This window comes from Oryzias latipes, chromosome 23 (assembly GCF_053564925.1).
Source record: "Oryzias latipes strain Hd-rR chromosome 23, Olatipes_Hd-rR_3.1".
Lineage (NCBI taxonomy): Eukaryota > Metazoa > Chordata > Actinopteri > Beloniformes > Adrianichthyidae > Oryzias > Oryzias latipes.
Genome location: NC_136259.1, coordinates 12,560,051 through 12,581,225, shown reverse-complemented (window position 1 = coordinate 12,581,225; position 21,175 = coordinate 12,560,051). Strand labels below are relative to the sequence as shown.

The 21,175-nt window shown below is 39.7% G+C and overlaps 2 protein-coding genes across 15 annotated transcripts in view; both read right to left on the bottom strand.

The window, feature by feature from the left end:
• nav3 (neuron navigator 3) overlaps positions 1-21,175 on the bottom strand; it is a 518,579-nt gene that overhangs the window by 213,779 nt on the left and 283,625 nt on the right. The gene's annotated exons all lie outside the window — the stretch shown is intronic.
• Positions 9,991-20,550, bottom strand: LOC111946944 (uncharacterized). Of its 2 annotated transcripts, none has more exons than XM_023952477.2 (11): positions 15,221-20,550; positions 14,682-14,742; positions 14,281-14,375; positions 13,684-13,833; positions 13,469-13,605; positions 13,289-13,382; positions 11,857-11,980; positions 11,375-11,595; positions 11,119-11,296; positions 10,803-10,921; positions 9,991-10,647 (listed from the first exon to the last, which is right to left on the bottom strand). In XM_023952477.2, exons 3-11 carry the CDS (start codon positions 14,320-14,322, stop codon positions 10,216-10,218), a joined length of 1,497 nt encoding a protein of 498 aa, XP_023808245.1. In that variant the 5' UTR covers positions 14,323-14,375; positions 14,682-14,742; positions 15,221-20,550; the 3' UTR covers positions 9,991-10,215. The 2 variants fall into 2 exon arrangements, with proteins under 2 accessions (XP_023808245.1, XP_023808246.1); XM_023952478.2 differs by having other exon boundaries at positions 15,806-20,550.

The following is a 21,175-nucleotide window of genomic DNA, read 5'->3' as shown; positions in this document are numbered from 1 at the left end:
TTTCCATAAGCTTGATGTATTTTTTTCTCATGAGACACTATAGTACATCTAGTATTCCTCCTCACTCACATTTCTTTCCCATTCTCCCATTCTCACAATTTCCTTCTCCAAACATCCTTGATGTCTTTTATCTGTATTTGTTACTATCAGCTGTTTCTTGCAAAAGGTGGATAGGGACTGGCAAATGTGCTGACATATCAAAGTGTTCAACCTGAATAAGGGACTCACAACTGCTTCCAGTCTCAAAGTTTAGATCTTTGTTCTCCTTCTTCTGCAAGACAGCCCTTTTGCCCATTTGATTTCAATAGAATGCTCCAGTCGCAACTTAACACTATGCATGTATTATCTTTAACAATGACATCACAACCTGTTCACACCATGGTAACTGACGCTTGGTTCCATAACCATCCAAGTCCAGATTAGGACCGGTAGGGAACAGTAAGCAGTAAGAGGCTGTGTTTCTGCTTTCACAATGAAACAGAAGAAGAAGGGCTTAGGAAACCAATGGATCTTTTAAAACTAAATTTGTTATTTTTCACTGAAAGTACATCAGCAATTTGTGATTTTCTGCTAAGCATATTTGAGCAATTATATTGATATAACGGCGGTGATGAATCATATCCTAGCACTTTTAGCGATCGCATGCCAGTTGTAAAGTCAACTGAGCTATGCTCCTGCACATGTCTAGAAAGCAGCCTGAGGAGGGTTTACCTAAGACTACAGTCACATAAGCCAAAATGCAGCTGAGCTGCGTCCTAAATGCACGTTTTTCAGTAAAACCAACAGGTGACTGCAAGCTGGCTTTTGTATTCAGTAGGTGGCAGTCGCATTTTTACATACCGCACAGAGGCCACGGAAGTTTTAAGAAAAAGTTCAAATTAAGCTGCATCTGGACGATGTCTTGAAATCGGTTAGTGGCTGCCCAGGCACGTTTGGAGGTCATGCAAGGGTAGTCCAATGACAGGTCCCCAAAATCGTCTAATGACCAGACGATTTCAGATTATCAACCTCCAGCCACCCCGCTGCCCCCGTCCCACTGCCACCGTCCTATTGTTAGAATTCGTACAGTTGCAGGGCTGGGTCCAAATGATGAGAGGGCTTGATGCTGCACAAAACTCATCTTGGCTTTGAAAGCACACAGACCTGTGTCTTGATGAACAGCGGTTGATGCTGAGAAGAATGCAAAGAAGACTGAACATTGTGCTTTCTTGGGAGGCATGTTTTCTAAAATATGTAAATTTGTAAATTAAGAAGATTCTAATGTGTGGTAAAGAATGGCCTGCTTTTTATACTGCCGGGTTACCGGGTTGATATGACATTTGATGGGGACGGCCGCCATCCGGATACATTTATAAATTTATACATTTATACATCGTCCAATCAGATCGCCTGCCGGTGGAGACCAGGCGATCTGGCTTCCACCGCCCTGTGGCCCCCGAGCTGTTGCTCGATTTTGTAAAGACGTCATCACTGCCCGACTGATGGCTGCCTCTACATTCATGACCATAGCAACGATTTTCTGGGGAAAAAAAATCGGGTTCTTCCGTGACCTAGCCATCACACAGTGGCAGTTGCATATGTGGCCGTGTCATAAAAGTGCCAGAGCACAGAACTAAGCCATCACAGCAGCCAGACTGTAGGGGTCAAATGTACCCTGGCGCTGTCCTGATTGCTAAGCAGTCATCAGATGTCTCAAAATGCTCTGCTGCAAGAGACATCCAAAGCAAGAATCTCTTTAAAGTGCAGCTATAGCTGTCCTTTTTGTCTTTTTTTAGACTTGACACAACCACATCAGCCAGACAAACTGTACTGTGGTGGTCAAACATACCTCTCTATGGTACAGATTCCTTAAGGAACGTAGGTCTCATGTTGACCCGGTCCACTCCATTAATGTTAGATCAACTGTCTTGCTGCTCTGTGCTACTAAAAGCATCATCTGGCCTCAATGATGGAGGGGTTCTGACCTGATCTCAGCAAGTCAGCATTTGAAAGCTGCAGCACAAAAAGCACTTGTCTACCAGCTCTGAAGTGGCAGCTGACTTTGGTCAGACACGCTAATGTTCAGTATTCTGGAAGCATGTGAGTCCTGCTGAAAGCTACAAGGAAACTCCTGTCCTCTGGTTGCAGCTCCAGATACTAAGGGGTAAAATCAGAAATGTAAGACAAATAAACTTCAACCATTTTTTTTCATTCAAAGGAAAACTTCAGCTCAAATTTTCTGCTTAGACAGAAATCTTGCCTTGTTGAATATTTGCATGATCCCAACACTCAGCAGATAAACCCACTGTTGATGAAAGGATTTTCCAGTGTTTTCACTGGCAATGACTCCCTGTCCAGGTACTACGACTCTCTGCCAACAATGTAATACAGCTGTGCTGCAAAACATGAGATGGAGGAACAAGTTCTTTTCACCAGCATGAATGAAAACAGTTCCCCGATTGAGAACATGGAATATATAGGAAATTAAAGACGTTGGTAACTTTCCTGGCCATATCATAAATGAAAGTCAATGGCTCAATTGCTTATTTAACTTACAACAAACAAGTCCACTGAGGGAGCAAACAGGCCAAGTTCCAGAAAAACCTCATTTGATGCATTATAAAGAAAATTCAAGGTCATTAAATGCTAGTATGAGCTCTCACGTGGGAGTAACAACAACATCAGCCAGTAAATAAAATCAAGCCCCATGTGTGTCAGGAGACTTATCCTGTGAGAAACTTTCTCTGATCCAAACAGCACAACTTTCTTCAGCCATGTGTGGAGGCCTGCTGAGGGAGGAAGTAGGACGGGAGAGTGAATTTAAGCATCATAATGCTGTCAAATCCGGAAAGCTGAGCTTTTACACTTATTAATGGCAAAGGTAGCACACTTTATGGGCATGTAGGAGACTGGAGCCAACTGAAGCGTATGTAATGATCCCATTTTGGGCTTTTATTTATCACCATCTATATATATTAGGGTTACACCACTGAAAGACCTACTTTTCTGGGCATCCAGAGCAGGAAACAATGCTTGAGCAAGTCTGGAGATTTAAAGAACCAGTCTGATGAACATTGTGTTTTTGGTGTTTTTAATATGGTCTTGTGGCTTTTTTCTTATGATGGAGGACATGTAAAAAGAAAAGTACAATTGAAAAAGCTTTTCTGAGTAGTTCTTTATTCAAATTGTTGTGAATCAGGAGAAGATGAAAAAATGCCATTTGAAGTTGTTACATAAAAACTACCATCGGATGACCACAGTGTCGTTGCTCTGCCCCATTCTGATGCATCCACTTGCAGACAAATCGATTTACATACGTCTTTGTTTTCCTTGTTTGAGCTGGAATCTGGATTTATACTGTACGGCTAGATATTTACAATACTGCTCACCACTTTTGTTGCACCTGTAATGTTGGGTTGGGGTTGTGACGGTCTGTTAGATGATGGGAAAGGGAGGCAGGCTTACTTTGCATCAATGGCCTTGCCCATAACTCAGAAGTGAATTTCTAATGAGCTCCCTGCCGCTCTGCAGAAACTATGCCCTAGAGAACAGCACAGGTTTTTTTTATTTTATTATTTAGGCTATAAACAGCATGATTATCATTAAATGACCACTAGAAACACTTTGAAAATAAATCAAAGGTGATCAGAGTGGGATTTTAAGAAATTGTGAAGGGTTTCTTACACAGCTTCATAATTTTAACTAAAATTCTTTCGAATTAACAATGTCAGAGAGTGACAGCGGTTGTTTTCTACTGATTGAAAAAGTACATAAACAAAATTTCAAAAACACAAACTGCATGTATGGAGATAAGGGCCATGAAATCCATAATATATGCTTTCTTTGGTGTCGCCAGTGAAGCAGAAAAGCCTCTAAATGTTCCACTTTCATTGGGTTTAGTTTGCCTTCACATTGCACTGTAGAGAAAAATCAGCCACAACTAGGAAGAAATTGGAAAAGCATTGGAAAAGCAACAACAGAAAAGTTTGCCTGTTTCACTAAGTTCAAGTAAACTTTATATCTGCTAAATCAAACAAAGTGTTAAAACACACACAAAAAAACGTGTTTGGATTGATTTTAAAAAAAGAGAACATTGATGCTAACTGTGGGAAATGACTAAGTGTGAAGGCAAACACCCTGAGACGTGCATTTCCTGTAAATTTCCTTTATAAAAGTTGGACCAAAGGGAGGGTACAGCTAAGAAAGCACCACCAAGCATACCCGCAGAATGAGCTTCAGGTAAAACCATCTGTCTTCTATCTACATTTCTCATTTACTCATAAGAAATGCTAAGCCATAATTCAGCAGTTATTCTGTAAAATAACAGTCATGGTCCTGCAGAGAAGCAGTAAGCACCAACAAAATGAAAATGAGAACGGAAGAAGATGGTGACCTATTCGAAAAAAAGGTCGCCTGTGACAGCTGGAGACACAGAAACTGGGCCAGGTGTGCTAATTCTCCCCTGCTGCTTTTCTCTTTAAATATATCACAGAGGAAGAGACTGACTGAGAGGACAGTACGGGTGAGATGGGATGTCAGGAGGTGTAAAGGTCAAAGGAAAATCCCAGTGAGCGAGTTGGATGGGATCGAGGAAGATTTCTACAGAGAGACAGAAAACTAACTCAAACGAATGGTGGGAATACTGAAAATGATAAAATACAACAGGAGAGGAAAAAGGAATAGGTGAAAGTTGTTAAAGGATAGGCCAAATTAAAAAAAAGCCCAAAAACAAATGCCTGACAGCAGGAAAGCAGGAGGAGGTGGAAGAGAAAACGATCAGCGATGTGTGCTTCTAAGTTTGTGGCATTTTTCCACTGACAGCTAAAATCCTACATAATCAGAATCCTAAAGAGTATATTAGCTAATCAAGGTTTTATCCTGATGAGAACTTGATTTAACACAAAGTGTAACTAGAAAGAGCTGCATTTCCAGAAGAAAATGCAGGGTTGAATGCTGTACTGCTGAATGAAAGCTAAATTTGCTGAAGAAATGGCTGAACTGTACTGGAAAAACCTTGAAAAGTTAAAGGATCAGAAGTCCTAGCAGGAATAAGCTGAAAAGGTGGAAAATTGTAATAGTAGAATAGCTAAAATAGGTCAAAATTTGTAGAAGGAGTTAAGCATTAAAGCTGAAATTGTTGAAAAAATGCCTGAACTGTTGAAAATTTGAAGATGCTGCTAAATTGGCTAAAAGTGCGAGCATTGGAATCAGCATCATCAAATGACTCAAAAAAACACATTGTTTGAGAGTATCATATTGGTAAAAGCTTCATGTTCTAAGTTGATAGAAAATCCACTTTTTTTCAAAATGGCGGCTTTTCTATTAATTTTATCTCCATAGCAACCATTTTATGTTTGGGTCGCCTGGGGATGACGAACAAATCGACGTCAGTTTCAGACAAATCGGAAAAAGTAAACCTTTGGACGTCCTTAGCAACAAAGTTTGTTTGCTAACCACGCCCACATTCCTTATATGTCCAGATCCATTGAATTTCAATATGTTCAGTTCCAGCCATGGATGAAGTTTATTGCAATATTTGCTTCAGATTTGGTCAAAAAATGGCTACCAAACAGTAGGTTGTGTCGACATCCCATAATGATTTCTAAACCTATTTTATAGTCCAAAGCCTTGTGATCAATTAAACGTTTGAACGGTGTCTCTAGCTAAAGGCATGTTGAAGTTACAATGGTTGAAAGAACCAAAGGTTTTCAAGGATTCTCAATGTATTTAAATGGAGCGAAAATCTTGGAAAATCCTGGAAAATCCTGGAATATCTTGAAAAGTTCAAAGATTTGAAAGACTAAAAGTCGTAGCTGAAAGGAATAAGCTGAAAGGGTTGAACATTTTAATAGTGGAATGGTTAAAATAGGTGAAAGTTGGAGAAGTTTAAAATTGCCTCACATTTTGGGACAAAATGGCCACCAAACTGTAGGTGGTGTTGCCATCCCATAATAATTTTGAGCCTTATATTGAAGTCCAAAGCCTTGTGAACATTTCAATGTTTGAACGGTGTCTCTAGCCAAAAGAATGTTAAAGTTACAATTGTTTAAAGAAGCAAAGGTTTGGCCAATGGAGCAAAAATATTGGAAAATCCGGGAATATCCGGGAATCTCTGGAAAAGTTCAAGGATTTGAAAGAAAAAATGTCATAGCTGGAATAAGATGAAAGAGCTGAACATTTTAATAGTTGAATGGTTAAAATAGGTTAAAAATTGTAAAAGAAGTTTAACTGTAAACTTCTGCACGAAAAATTCTCCATGTATTTCAATGGAGAAAAAATCCTGGAAAATCCTGGAATATCTTAAAAAGTTCAAGGATTTGAAAAACCAAAAGTCATAGCAGTAATAAGCTGAAAGAGCTGAACAGTTTAAGAGCTGAATGGTTAAAATAGGTTGAAAATTGTTGAAGGACTTAAGTGCCGAAAAACGGCGGAAGATAGCGTGAGAGGAAAACAAAGGGTTGAATGCTTTACAGCATTCAACCAACTATTTTTTTCCTGTTGCTACATCTAAAAAATATAAAAACAAGCTGTGAGTTCATTTTGTGCTACAAAGTTGTACTGTTTTACACTAAAATGAAAGATGACTGATGTTTTGCATAACAAGACACCTTGAAGTTTTTTTAAGAACTGATCTGGTTCCAGTAAATACAAAAACTGTCAGGATTTTGTCGTGCCCATTTTGGAAAGGTTGGCGCTCTATGATGTCACATCTTGTCTACATTGGCACCAATCAAGAAGATTTAAAAGCTGATTTGGTTCAATAAAAACCACTTGGTCATCATTTTTACATCAATGACAGAACAGAAACACATTAAACTTCTTGAGGCTGGTTTACCAGCAGTCAACAGATCCAATGCACTAAACTGTGCTAAGTGGACTGGTACAAAACCAAGTCAGTCTGATGAATAAAAACTGTTTTGCTTTGAAAGGAAAAACCATCAATTTAATATTGATCGTATTCATGGATACCATTTTTTTACTGTCAATTGTGGAATTTGTTTTTACCTTTATCCATTTTTTAAAATTCTGAGTTTGCTGATAAATCTGGGCAGAGAAACCACCTGCTAGAATTGGGTTACCCTCTGTCATAATCGTCACTGTCGCTACAAATTTTCTGCTCTTGTTTTAACCAGGTTAGGCTTTACATGAATTTAGGAAAGGACACAAATTAGGGTGAAAATGTGAAAACCTGCACACAAAAAACTTTTGTTTTAGGACATTCCAGAACTACTGTAGCCTGAGTAAAATGACCATCTTTAAAAACATAGTTTAATCTTTGTTTTTTTTACTCATTTTTAGCTCCAAAAATGATGGCGCTCCTGTGTTGCAGCTTCAAAAATACACCTGAGATTGTTTTGCAGTGAGTCCCAGTTTGGTGGTGTTTTTGGAGCGAGCGCCATGACTGAACTTCCAGAGGAGAGTATTTTTAACCGGCGAGGCTGTACTGTAAACATGAGACGTTCTGTGTGTTCTCACTCCAAGATTTAAACACCAAGGCTGACAGCAGAATCCCCGTGGCACAAGAGGCGGTGAAATACTGAACACTAGAAGGAGGAAACAGAATTGGAAAACCTTTACAAATTTTGACCCAAGTGTTCCAAAAAATCCCAGCAGAGTCCAGGGATGTTGATGAATCCCGGCAGTGAAATTTGCAACATAAATCAAGATAATCTGATTATTTTAATTTGATAATCTAATCTAGATTGGACCAAAAACCACAGCCATACTTGCAGCCTAGATGGAGATAAGTGAGCTGCCCCCCTATCAACATTTGATTTCTGATTGGTTGACCTTTAACTTCAACGCTGCTGCAGCTTCAGAGACAAACTAATGGAGACAAAAAACCTGCTGCATCATTTTTTTTAGTGCAGTCTTAACCGGAGCACATTTTACCGCTGTCTCACTGAGTTTGTTCAGAAAGTGAAGGGCTGCTCATAAAAAAAAATGTTAAAAGGTGAGTTTGAATGCTGATGGGCGCTTGTTGACTGACGACACTCGGCGAGTTAGACCACCCATGACTCAAACACGTTTAGACACCTTCTCCAGCAGTCCCAGCTAATCTCCCTCCCACTGCTGGAGTCGGGCCCCCCCTCCCTGCCGAGCTCGCTTCCAGAGGGAGTGTCACAGTCACTCAGAGGGACAGGGCTTTTTCACGCTGCCAATACTTTATTTAGTCCGGAAAAAACATTTATATAACCAGTTCAATAAGTCCTGTCTTCTAAAGTTTACAAAACTTTACAGACACATGAAACTGTTTGAGAGGAAAGGAGGAGGAGTGGAGCAGCAGGCCCACCCAGAGCAGGACTAACATCTGTTTACATTCTGCTCAGTCAAAGTCAGTGGAGCGCAGCATTATTCCTTGACACACTCCGCCCTAACTCCCTGACTTCTATAGCTCGCACGCGTTCTTGTTTAGGGTTAATCATTGCAAAGCAGGAGATGCAACAAAAGGAAAAACACACTAGATCCAGGTTCTTCTGCAGTGTACACACAGAGAATCAGACAAAATCGCAAAGTGCTTCACAGTAAAACACGGTAAAACAAAGAATATAAAAATAATTGTGAAAAAGCAATTTTAAAAAGGTACATTTTTAGCTGCTTTTTAAAAGAAAACACAGAGTCTGCAGATCTGAGGCTGAGAGGAAGGGAGTTCCAAAGGGATGAAGCCACTGCTGCAAAGGCTCTGTCACCTTCAGTCTTTAACCGGGTTTTCTTAACCTGTGTTTTTCAACCTTTTTTGAGCCAAGGTACACTTTATCCTTGACAAAAATCCCGTGGCACAACAGCATCCAAAAATTAAAAAAGGAGAAACTCTATGGTCTGAATTGATGTACAGTCCCTCAGCAATCTCACATGGATTTTTGTGATAATTGTGGCAGAAAAAGCTGGAAGTTGCAGCTGTTTTTTCTAAAATTTATAATAAAAGTGAAGTTAGTTTTCAGTAATAATTTTAAACTAAATTGCTCGAAAATTTACCCTGGTAGTTGTTTTTTCCTCCATGCAATTTTATGTTACCTCACAAAAAATCAAAATATATTCTTTATAAATAGTGATTTATTTTGTAAATATTTTTTTAAATGTTGGTGCAAAGGCAACTGTCATTTTTGAACAATTGTATCTTCACATTATGTTTGATACATTTTACACAAAAAGACTAACATTATATTTATGTTTTCTGTATCTACACAGCAAAAAGTGGAGTGTTGGTTCAACTCCCACAGAGTTAGTTTCAACACTTTTTCAGGGTTTATATAGCTCCACACTTTACGGAGTTAAATTAACATTTTCAAAATAGTTAAATCATTTAACACCGAGTCAGAGTCACTTGTTTAACTCAATTAATATGTTAAAATTAACACTGAGTCAGAGTCACTTGTTTAACTCAATATGTTAAATTAACACTGAGTCAGAGTCACTTGTTTAACTCAATTAGTGTTAAATTAACACCAAGTCAGTCACTTATTTAACTCAATTAATGTTAAATTAACACCGAGTCAGTCACTTATTTAACTCAATTAATGTTAAATTAACACAAGTCAGTCACTTGTTTAACTCAATTAATGTTAAATTAACACCGAGTCAGTCACTTTTTTAACTCAATTAATGTTAAATTAACACCAAGTCAGTCACTTTTTTAACTCAATTAATGTTAAATTAACACCAAGTCAGTCACTTGTTTAACTCAATTAATGTTAAATTAACACCTAGTCAGTCACTTATTTAACTAATTAATGTTAAATTAACACCGAGTCAGTCACATTTTTAACTCAATTAATGTTAAATTAACACCAAGTCAGTCACTTATTTAACTCAATTAATGTTAAATTAACACCAAGTCAGTCACTTGTTTAACTCAATAAATATGTTAAACTAACAGTCAGAGTTCCTTCTTAACTCACTAAACTTAGCTAGACACTTAAACTATCCAAAAGTGTTTTTTTAATCCAATACTATAATACGATACAACAGTTGAAATTATTTAACCGAAAATGAAATACTTCCCAAAAGATGTAATTTAAAAAATATTTAATATTTCACTCTCATGCAGTTAAATAAAACATATTACATGACAGAATAACAAAAAGACTTGGATGGGAGTGGGAAAAAACAATTTGTTCAATGCCTCTATAAGCAGTGATGAGGTGCTTTCTAAAGCCTGCATAAGTTTGAAGCTGAAGCCTATAACTTGGCTGACAACAAAACAACTTGAACTTTGGTCCAGGATAATAACCATGTTCAACTCATGTGTGAAATCAACTGCTGGGACAAACTTTCTTGCACAAAAAACATGAGCATTTTGATCAAAATGCCTTTAATTGCCTTGACTTTAAATCTGGGTTGTGAGAAGCACCTCCTGGATAAGGAGTTTGGCTCATGTCTCGAAACTTTTGGTGACACCTTCATTTTACCCATATCAATATTATAAACTGTTGTCTGCAAAAAGGTGTAGAAATTCAGAAGTGCACCATCATAAGACACACTGAAAACAAAATGAGCTTTAAAAAGTTCATCAAATGCCCCAAGGGAGCGGTTTGCCTGGCATGGGATGAGATGGTTGTCAATGGAGATGTAGAATCTGTCGATGTTCCTCTTTTCACGACCAACGGCAAGGAGGTACAGCTGATGGTGGTGCTGATTCTGAAGATGCTCCTCCAAACTGCAGTAAGACTGAGGTTTAAAAGGGACATTGGACACTCAAGTCAGAAATAGCACTGCACAAGTTAACACAAACATTCTATGTTAAAGGAAACTTGCCTAAAATTTGTTTCATTTATCTATTTACCAGTTTTACACATGATCAAAATTAACAAATATAAAATTACCTTGAGAAAGTCAACTTTTTCAACTGCATCAGAGGCGCTGATTTTTGGATACTTTGGCCCCCCAGGTGGTGGTGGAAGGTATAACAGCAACAAAAGCGAGGCCATCTCTGCGTCATGAGCTATGGAACAAAGAATGAATTAATAAAGACTTAAAACAATGATCATTAAAAGTGCAAAAAGCAGTTACTCTGTTGAAAATTTTTAAAACTCTGCATGTCTGTAGAAGATATGTGCCGCAATAAATAATACAATGACAGTACAAAGTACAAAATGTTAATAAAGTATTGAATTGTAAACACAAGAGAGCAAAACTCACTCATTGTCTCATCACTGCCTTGTGGACTCTCTGCTGAATGCAACAGCTGACGAAGCTCTGGAGTTGAAGTGAGCTGCTTGGCCTCTTTGATAATGTTGCATCTAAAGATCGGGTCCCATTTCTGAAGCAGCTGGTTGGATACCTCGTCATTAAACAAGAGAATGAAGTCTTGATTCGCCTATGAGAAAGAAAATATACCACAAACACATTCAGCACAACACTTCAAGTAGTTCTCAACATACCACTGCATACTTACCAATCCTTTGGTATCCAGGAATCTTGGGAAGCATGACAGGATGTCAAGCGCTTTGTCTGAGTCATTGACGAGTTTTTGCCGATGCTGAAACGTCTCTCTCATCTTTCGAAAAATTAGTGTAGTGTCTGTGGCATGGTTGAGCAAAGACATTGCCTCCTGACAAGCATCTCCATCCAGCTGCTGCTCTTCAACTACAACAGATCTCTGGAATTTAGGGCCCCCTGAAGAAAGGAACACATACACTTCATAGAAATCAGGTCCTAGTTGCTGATCAGATAGGTAAATGAAAAAAAAAAATACATATATAATTAAAGTCAGTCCAAGAAAATGTTCAACCAATCTAGTTAGAGGAAAGTGGCTTTCTTATGTCAGACAAACAAAATACTTTTGTGAAAGAGGTGAAGGCATGCAAACCTAAAACCCTCTTTGTTCTCTTCTACTACAGTAGCTGACATAAGGTAACCAGTTTGCAGATGTATTACCTTGTCCTTGAGAAAGGCCAGTGAGGCTATTTGAAGTGGTACATTCTCGTCGAATCTTTCTCTGGATGGTCTTAAGACGCCAAGAAATGTATCCTGTACTGCTTGCAGCATCATAGAAGTGTTCCTGAAATGGTAATACATTAACACTTATTGTGCATTGTCTGTCATTTTTAAGAATATCAGAAATCAAAATGCCCACCCAGAACTAGGGTTGGGCGATGTCCCTTAAATAGGCCGTTGACGATGTTTGCTGTCAACCATCGGGATGGACGATGACATCGTCGGGGGGGGGGGGGGGGGGGGTATTTTTACATTTTTCGTTCTTATACAACTGCTATTCGTTTTTTTGCTTTTTTCATTTTATTTCCCAATCTGCGATGATCCAGTATAAACTGAGGGAAGTGACTTTAACAAAAAAAGTAACAAACAAAATAGAAAAGAAGTAGTCCGCTCCCGCACTTCCGGGGGAGTGCGGACTTACAGCTTTGTGTTTGATGGGAAGGGGGGGGGGGGGGGGGGGGTACATGAGCGATATGTGTGGGAGATTTAAGACTGCGATCCGTCCCGCAGCTCTAGGGGTACAAGCAACCGAACTCAGAACCGGGTCTAAAAGTGTGTGTCTGTACACAGCTCGGATCGTTAGCACACACACAGCGGTTTGAGCTTCAAAGCAGAAATGTCGCTCAGTCCTTAGAAAACATTCAAACAATCACGCGGATTTGTGTTTCCAGTCGTGTCCCGACTAAATAAAGGCTGATGTTATTCTTACATGTTTACGTGCAGCCAGCAAGCAGCACCATCCAAAGCTAATGTTGTTAGCCCGTGTTAGCATACTGCTAATCCTGGCTTCGTTCAGAAAAAGCACTGACCACGCGGATTAAAATTCAAATGATGAGCGAACAGGTGTTTCATAATAACCGTAACATTATTAAAAGCACGTTTAGAAGATCATCTCGTATTTTACCGAGCTGACATGTCAATGTATATAGCCGCTCGGCGCTGTTTAACAATGTTTTGTATTGAATTGTTACATACAATAAAGTTTGAAGAAAAAAAAGCCGCTCGGCGGAGTTTATATGCTTCCGTTTTTCAAACCCTACTGCGCATGTGCGAATGATTTATTCCGACGGAAAGTGTGACCTTAGTGAACGTTTTTATATTCTGAAAACATTTTTCTGGGCCCATGTACACGGTTGGATTCTAATCCGACCATTGATCCCATCAAGATATTTTGTACATGTAACCGCGGCTTATGGTGTCGACGCGCAACGTGGCGGGGGCGTGGCATCACGATGGTGGTCTCTCCATCGGGATGTCAGTCACCCATCACGATGGACGATGATATCGTCCATCGGCACAACCCTACCCAGAACCCAACAACACAAAACATAAATACTATCTCAACAAATATTACAATTATAATTATATATACATAGCCTTTCTTGGAGTATGGGTCTTTCAGGGATGGAAAAAGTGTCACTATCCCAAGAGCATATTCTTCTCTAACAGCTTTGGTGGGGAGATGTCTGGGAAGAGATTCAATTGGGATTACTATAGTAAGCTAAACAGTTTTTATTCTTTTTTTAAGTGTAAAAAAACTGGGCACATTTACCTGTGTTTATCAATCATGTGGGCCACTATTGTATTGACCAGCTTTCTTCTGGTAGAATCTTTAAGAGTCTGTGATGTGTGATATTCTTCAAGGACCTCCTCACCACCTGAACTGGTTCCAAGTACAGCTTCGATCAACTTAAAGAAGACAAAAATTGTAATTAAACGGAAAATAACAAATGTTGACAATTAAAGATAAATGAGCTTTGTTCCAACCTTTTTTGCAGAAACTGCATTGATTGTTCCTTTAACTCTTGATTTCTTCCTTGGGATCTCATCTAGAAGTATAGTTGATGCACTTGCACTTGAACTTGAAGCTTGAGTCAGACCATTCAGATGGAGAGGACAAGGAGCAATCGGTAAACTCTAGGAGAAAAAATAAAATTCAGAAATAAAAAAAAAGACAGCTTTGTTCACATGTGGCAATTTTTTTGCATCTTGTTGGATTCCACATTATACTACAAATTGTTTTTTTTTTCTTTCTGTAGACTGATTTTAGAATTCAGGTTCCACCATTTGACACTGAATTGCTTCATGTAACTGACCCTTTACATTTCTCACCATCACTTGGGAAAACTGTTAAAACAACGCTGCCTTGGCTGACAAGGTCATTGAAAATGTCTTAGTCAACTTCTGTCCCTGTTGCATCTTTGTATACTATTTTGCGTCAGGTGGCAGGCAAAACCTCTCGATGACTGGAAAAGATGAGATATTTCTGAGAGCACCTTTTAAGCCAGCACTATTCTCACTTCACAAATGATTAAACTAATTTGGATAAAAATCACCTACACAATCAAAATTTTAAAAACTAACCTTTTTCATGCAGTTGCATGAAATCAAACTCTCCAACTTCATCCACCTTTACATATTTCTGCTGTTGGTGGTAGCGAACCTGAACCAGCAATTTACTGAACCATACCAAAAAGAGAAAACATGACAGAAATAAGCATTTTATAGCATACAACTTAAACAATTCATATGAACACAGTAAACCTATATCAACCATGTTATACACTAGAGGACTGAAACTTTTAATACACATTCAGCGGATTCCAGAATAATGTATGTGAGGCATGTAATATGCATAGTCAATTATGTAATCACCAACTCTGGTATATGTTAGAATGAGCCTTCCATAAAAAACAAGAAATAATCTGAGGGGGAAAAAAGCGAGTGGCCATGCTGACACTGCTAACATGACTATCAAGACTTACCTAAATCACTTTAGGTTTACCAGCTGAAAACCTCTGAAGCTGAAGAGCAACACCAATAGACCTACAAGAGTTAGATTATAAAATTTAGTTACATTTACAATGTGGTGTAGAGATTGATTAAAGCAAGGTTGCTTTATAAAATTAAATTATACTTAAGTAACACCCCCTCCCCCACAAAAAGTGACAGCCCATATCTTTCTAAAGGACACAAAGATTGACTTATTCGTAAATGCTAGCGTTAAATCATTCTCCATGGCTCGAAATAAAACAAACATACAAATTTTTTTTATACATTTTGCTTTTAAAATGCATTTCACAACACATCTAAAGGTTAAAATATAAATATATTCCCCTATTTAATTTAATCATCTAGATAACGTGACATCCAGCTATTACAAGCAGGAAAGGCATACTTATTTATTAGATTATTTCAAAAAGGTAAAAATAATAATAAAACTAGAGGATCTTTTTTGATATTTTCGCGGTGGAAATAAAATATAAAGCCGCGGCGGCTCTCTGTCTGCCGCCAACCAGCCTACCGAGGCGGGGGCGGACGTGGAGCACTCCATCCCCATCATGGGCCCTGGAACAAGCTGGTGACCTGTCTAGGGTTTTCCCACCTTCGCCCAACAGTATCCGGACGTGCTCCAGTAACCCAGCGGCCCCGAAAGGGATATAAAGCAGGTTAAGATGGATGGATGGACGTTCGGGATTAAAATAGTGACATCGAGTCGCCATTTTGTATTTGTACTTCACCTGCTCATGGAGTCACTGAACACGTTGAGTCCCAGATTGCTTAAAACCTCGCCAACGTCTCTCTTTTTTTTAACTTAGCTGAAAACGTGCTGCGCTCAAATTGCGTCGCATATCCTCTACATTGAGTTGATATTGAAACTCAACGTCTGTGTAAATGAAGCATTAGCTGTTCGGGTAAAGCTGCATTTACACCTTCTGTTCTGCCTGTAACGCTTACATAAACATGAACGCCACGTCCCGCTGCCGGTGTGAAAGCAGCTTAACAGCAACAAAAAAGCGTAGAAAAGTTATACAGTTTTCCCTAGATACATCATGTATACACTAACTTTCATTTAATATTATCTTCCCCATAAATTACAGTTACTTACCACTTGTGAAGAACTTTTTCCAGCACTGATGAAACCTTCTGCAGCTCATGGAAAATTACCAGCACGATGCACTTTCTTCCACAGGGTTTCCGAGGCGGGAGCCCAGGGGCTTTGACTCTCTACAGTGTTCAATGAGCTTGATTTGGCTAAAATAACTCCAACACTGAACATTATTTGAATCACAGTGAGTTAAAATAACACTTCAAGAGTGTCAGTCCGTTGTACTTTCTTGCACAGGGTTTCTGAGGCAGAAGCCCATGGGCATTAACTCTCTGTAGTGTTAAATTAGCTTGATTTGGGTAACACTGATAAATAACCCCAACACTGAACACCATTTGAATCACAATGTGTTAAAATAACACTTCAAGAGTGAAAATCAACTCTGGTTTGTTTAACCCCGAAATTTCAACTCTCCAGTTTTTGCTGTGTAGACAAAAAGTGAACATGTTGAAGTTTTATTAGTTTTTCTCTTGTCTTAATCAAAGATGAAGTCTTTGAAAACTTTAACAAAAATGTTTTTGTTAAAATTTATTTTTAGATGATTACGTTGTTTGAATTTACTGTAGTTAGTGTCTGTTGGCCACTTCACTTTAATCCTGTTTCTTAAATGTTGTTATTACTTATTTTTAAACTTAACTTTTAATTTTTCAAAAGTGACTGAAGCCTCAAAGTGAATCCTTTAATCCAGACATTATTAGAAAAGTGTTTCAGTTAGAAAGATGACTTGGACCAAACTCTGGGATGTTTGGCTGTTAATAAACACAAACCTTGAAGGAGAACTAAACTGTTGACCTCTGATTTCATCAAGAAGATTTAAAAACTGTTTGATGTGTGTTCGTTGTGATTTCACGTTTTTAGACATTTAACAGGGAAGACTCATTGTAGCGCAGAGATGCTGTCACTTTAACCCAATGCATCATGGGAGATGTAGTGCAAAACTGACGCAGATGCCAGACAGACCCGCGTCTCTGAGCTTTATTATTTTGGTCACTTTTTTTACGGTCTAATACCGGATCCTGCGGAAAGCTACAGCGCTAAAGACAAGCTTTAGCTGGTATTTTTGTTGGAACTGAGAGACTTTACGAGCTAAATTGGAACAAGGAAGTGAAGACTTTAACCACTTCTGATTGGTCAGACTGATGACATAGGATTCTGTCTGAATCCAGACGAGGGAGGGATACAGAAGAGGACTTAACCCTTGTGCTATCTTAGATGACACCACCCTTACATTGACGTGTTCTCCCTACCATGACAAAGGTGGATAAAGGTGGAAAGATTTCATGTAATCCATGGACACCAGTGAAGATCACAAATCATTGAAGAAAAAACCTTCAGTGCACTGTCTAGTGGGTCTAGATGACCCAACTCCCAATGTTAAAGTGACTAGGATAGCACAAGGGTTAAACTTGAAAAAAAACAGACGTGAGGAGAACCACTTCAAAGCGGATCCAGATACCCCAACCCAGTTTTTTTGCCTGTTTAAGAGGACGTAATGGTCAACAGAATCACAGAGCATTTTCCTGCATCACTCTTCACCAGGATGTCATTAGAGACGCTAAGAAGGGCTGTTTCAGTGGAATGAGCTCTGCGAAAACCTGACTGAAACTGATCAAAAATGCCATGACTGTTGAGAGCAGTTGTAAGTTGTTTAGCAACATTATTTTCTACAATTTTGGACATGAATGGAAGATTAGAAATAGGTCTATAACTGCTCAAGAGGGAGGGGTCAAGCCCAGTTTTTTAAGGAGAGGAAGGACAACAGCTTTCTTGAAGTGCTCATGGACTTGACCAGACAGCAAGGACGAGTTAATTATTGACAGGACACAGGGACAGATGGACTGGAAGACTAATCTGACTAGCTCAGGGAGAGAATGTGTCTAAAATCACAGGCCGAGGTAGACTAGGAACAGAACCAAGACCAGCTGTGTGACTCAGAGAGCTTCTCACAGATGTGACTTTTTCAATGAAAAATGATCAAAACTTTTCACAATTATCATTTAAATGGATGGGAACAGGAGGTGGAGTGGGCATCACAATATCACTAATGGTGTTGAATAGTACTTTAGGATTACCTCTGCTCTTGAAAATGAGATTGCTGAAGTAAGCAGCCTTCGCATCTCTAACAGCACTGTTAACAGAAACTAAAAGATTCTTGAGATGAAGCAGATGAACATTTAAGTGAGTTCTTTTCCATAAGCGTTCAAGTTTTCTACAAAATTTTTTTGAACGGCGAATGAAATGATTTTGTTTATTCAAGGGGAAACCTTAGTGACAGGGCCCTGCCCAGTTTTAATGGGAGAGACTTAATCCAATATGGAATGACAGTAACTATTAAAAATACATAATAAAGAATTAACATCAGTGCATGGAGAGAGGACCAGATTAAACGGGTTAGAAAAGGCCTCAGCCGAGTAGGAGTAAAGCATGCGAGAGCTAACTTCTGTATGACAGCTGGCCAGGAACGCTCGACGCCGTCTACCGGAAACTCCACACTTCCAGCCTGATCTTTACTTGGACGTTGGCTCTTTTTCCACTCATCCTCCACCGAGATCTGTGTAGCACCGGCAGGCCTTCAGCCAGAACACCGCCTGGAGGTGCCAAATACAGGAAACGGAGAACGCCAGCGCAGGAAGAAGAGGTATCTTTGCCAATCAGCGAAACTCCAATAAACAGCAGTGTTAGGCAGTCATAAATTAAAGCAGCTAAAACATCGTTTGTACAAAATAAAACCAAAGGCTCAGAAAGAAAGAAAACATAAATTTCTGTGAGAGTGTCCTGCTGCCAGCGGCTAAGCCAAGCAGGCGCCATCTTGCCTCACAGGTCAGCATGTCTGAGAAGAGAAGCGTGTCTGCCACTTTGTATGTACTTCCGGTAAAGGTGCACTAACATGTTGGGATCATCAAAGACACGTCTGTAGTGTGACTGTCTCCTGTCAAGTTGGCGTGTTTGCCTCATCATTTGATAATAACAGCAAAAATCTCGACTCATGGATAAAAAACTTTTTAGTTCATCTTTGGAAAGGAGTGACCTGAGGTGGACTTTGACAGCTGCCAAAACCCTGATGAAGAGCGGAGCTCCTCATGAGCGAGGATGCCGCTTCATTAAAGTCTGATCTGCTCCCATTAGTGTTTCACTCCAGCCCCTTCTTCCTGGCAGTGATTGACAAGAACTGTCAGCACAAAGATCAAAAGGGAAAAGTAAATGCCTCACCTTGCACTTGTCTCTAACAAGGATGGGGGGGGGGGGGGGTCTGGACAGCTTCAAATCACAGAGAGATCAAGATGAGGCTTGAGCGGTGCTGTCACACAACATTACAAAGACACATGACGCTACATGGCGTCAAAATATCTGGATCATCATCATTTGCTCTGCATTGGCCTGCAACGTCAAGGAAACTCAGGCAGCAGTTTTAACAAACTCACCAAAATAACAGGTGTGTTAGCATCCAAGACCAAGAAAAATAAGGACTTTGACAATGATCATTGTTTCCTTACTTCCTTCTCTGAACTGTCATACAAGGACAGATAAGAGCCAAAGGTCTGGTTTGAATAAAAAGTATAGACTTAGCTTACCGCCACTATGTCACCGCTAAGATTTTCCAACAGCATTTTTTCATCTGCTCCTGATTCACAACTATTGGAATAAACAAATAATCAGAAACGTATTTTTAAGCTTAAATTCGTGTACATGCGTGAAAAGTCCATTAGACGTACGTGGAATGGTTGTAGAAAGCCTCAAATGTACGTATGCATCTCACAAAAATCACACTCAATTAGATAAAATTTTGCGTCAAACGGTTGCTCCCCCGAAGTGTATGGCATTACATTGCTGCCATTAATCGAACAATCGCAAAGACAACTGAGCGACTGTATTCAGGAACTGAGGGAGCGACCCTTACAACTGTGCAAGCACAATACCAACTGAGCGACCCCGCATTTTACAACTGCACGGTTGCAATCTTAACTGAGCGACGATCCTGCACGCTCGCTGGGTTTGAGCGCAGTGTTAAGGGGGTGTTTTTGTCACTCAGAGGCGGTGTTCAGGGGGTGTGTTTGTCACTTGAGGGCGGTAACCTTTCTGGTTGATCTGATTGCCGAAATTTGCATGTCAAATCCGGCGAGGCAGCAGGGCGGGACTTTCATTTTTTAGAGCAGGTGTGGCTGATGTGCGGCTCTCTGCTTTTTATCATATTTTCTATATACCGTACTTTCACGACCACAAGGCGCACTTAAAAGTCTTACATTTTCTCCAAAATGTACGGGGCACCCTGTGGTGCGGCCCTAATGTGTTGTTGTGTGACTTTGGTAAGTGGACCTAGTAGAGGACAGCATGAGAACGGTAAGGACGGAAGTAAGGACGTGAAAGGAGACCCCCCCCCCCCCCAGTAGTAGTACAAAGGTGCAGGTATGTGCATGATGCAGAACAACATAGTTTTGGAAAACCTGAAAATGCCGCCTGCAAAAGAGACACGATTATGAAGCGCAGTTTAAGTTGCAAGCTGTCAACTACGTAGAGGAACATGGGAATCGATCAGCCGCGAGAGAACTCAAGATGAAAAAATCCATGGTTTGCAAGTGGAGGAAGCTGGAAAACAAACTCCGATAAGACAAGAGCAGTTGACTCAGATAATTCTCTTTAGAAATCCGTTAGTCACCTGATAAGTGGACCTTTTCGGAAGAGATTTGGGTGTAAAAATGCCAGTGAGGATGTGCCTGCAGACCGCAGGTAAACAAGGAAACACATGCAGCCAGCCAGTGTTGTATAAACAGAGGCTGTGGTTGCATTTGCACAAACAAGCATTAACTCGTAGTTTGCACTCATGCAGTTCTGCACAGGAATGCAAAACTATAACAGGAGCAGAGGAACCTTCAGGAGAGACAACAGCATTTATCAAACCTTCAATTCATCTTTTCCTCTAAAAAGAAAGAAAAACTATCAAGGGACAAGACATCACAATTAGATTGACTAATTACCCCCCATACCACCCATTCCTCAGCCACACCGACAGGTTAGGGCAAGCACGGCTTTTCTTGCAGTGTGAGCATCCCAAATCAGAACTATGGTACAATGTTTGTACTTCTAAACCCCCTTTTGTCTCCATTTGTGTCGACCACCAATGACCCAGAGGTCAGAGCTGAGTCATGATTGTGCGATTTAAAAATTACCTGACAGGAAGGAAATAAAACCAATCAAACAGCTCCAACAGAGATGAGGGAAGTAAAGATCACACTCCAAAGGGCACTTTTGGGAGCAGCAGGTTAAAAAGAAACTGTTAACAAGCTAAAAGCTGTACCCAAGTTTTTAATTCTGCAGCAGGTTAATGATGAAGCCGTTCACTCCCACTTTTCCCTGCAGGCGAGTCGGATACAG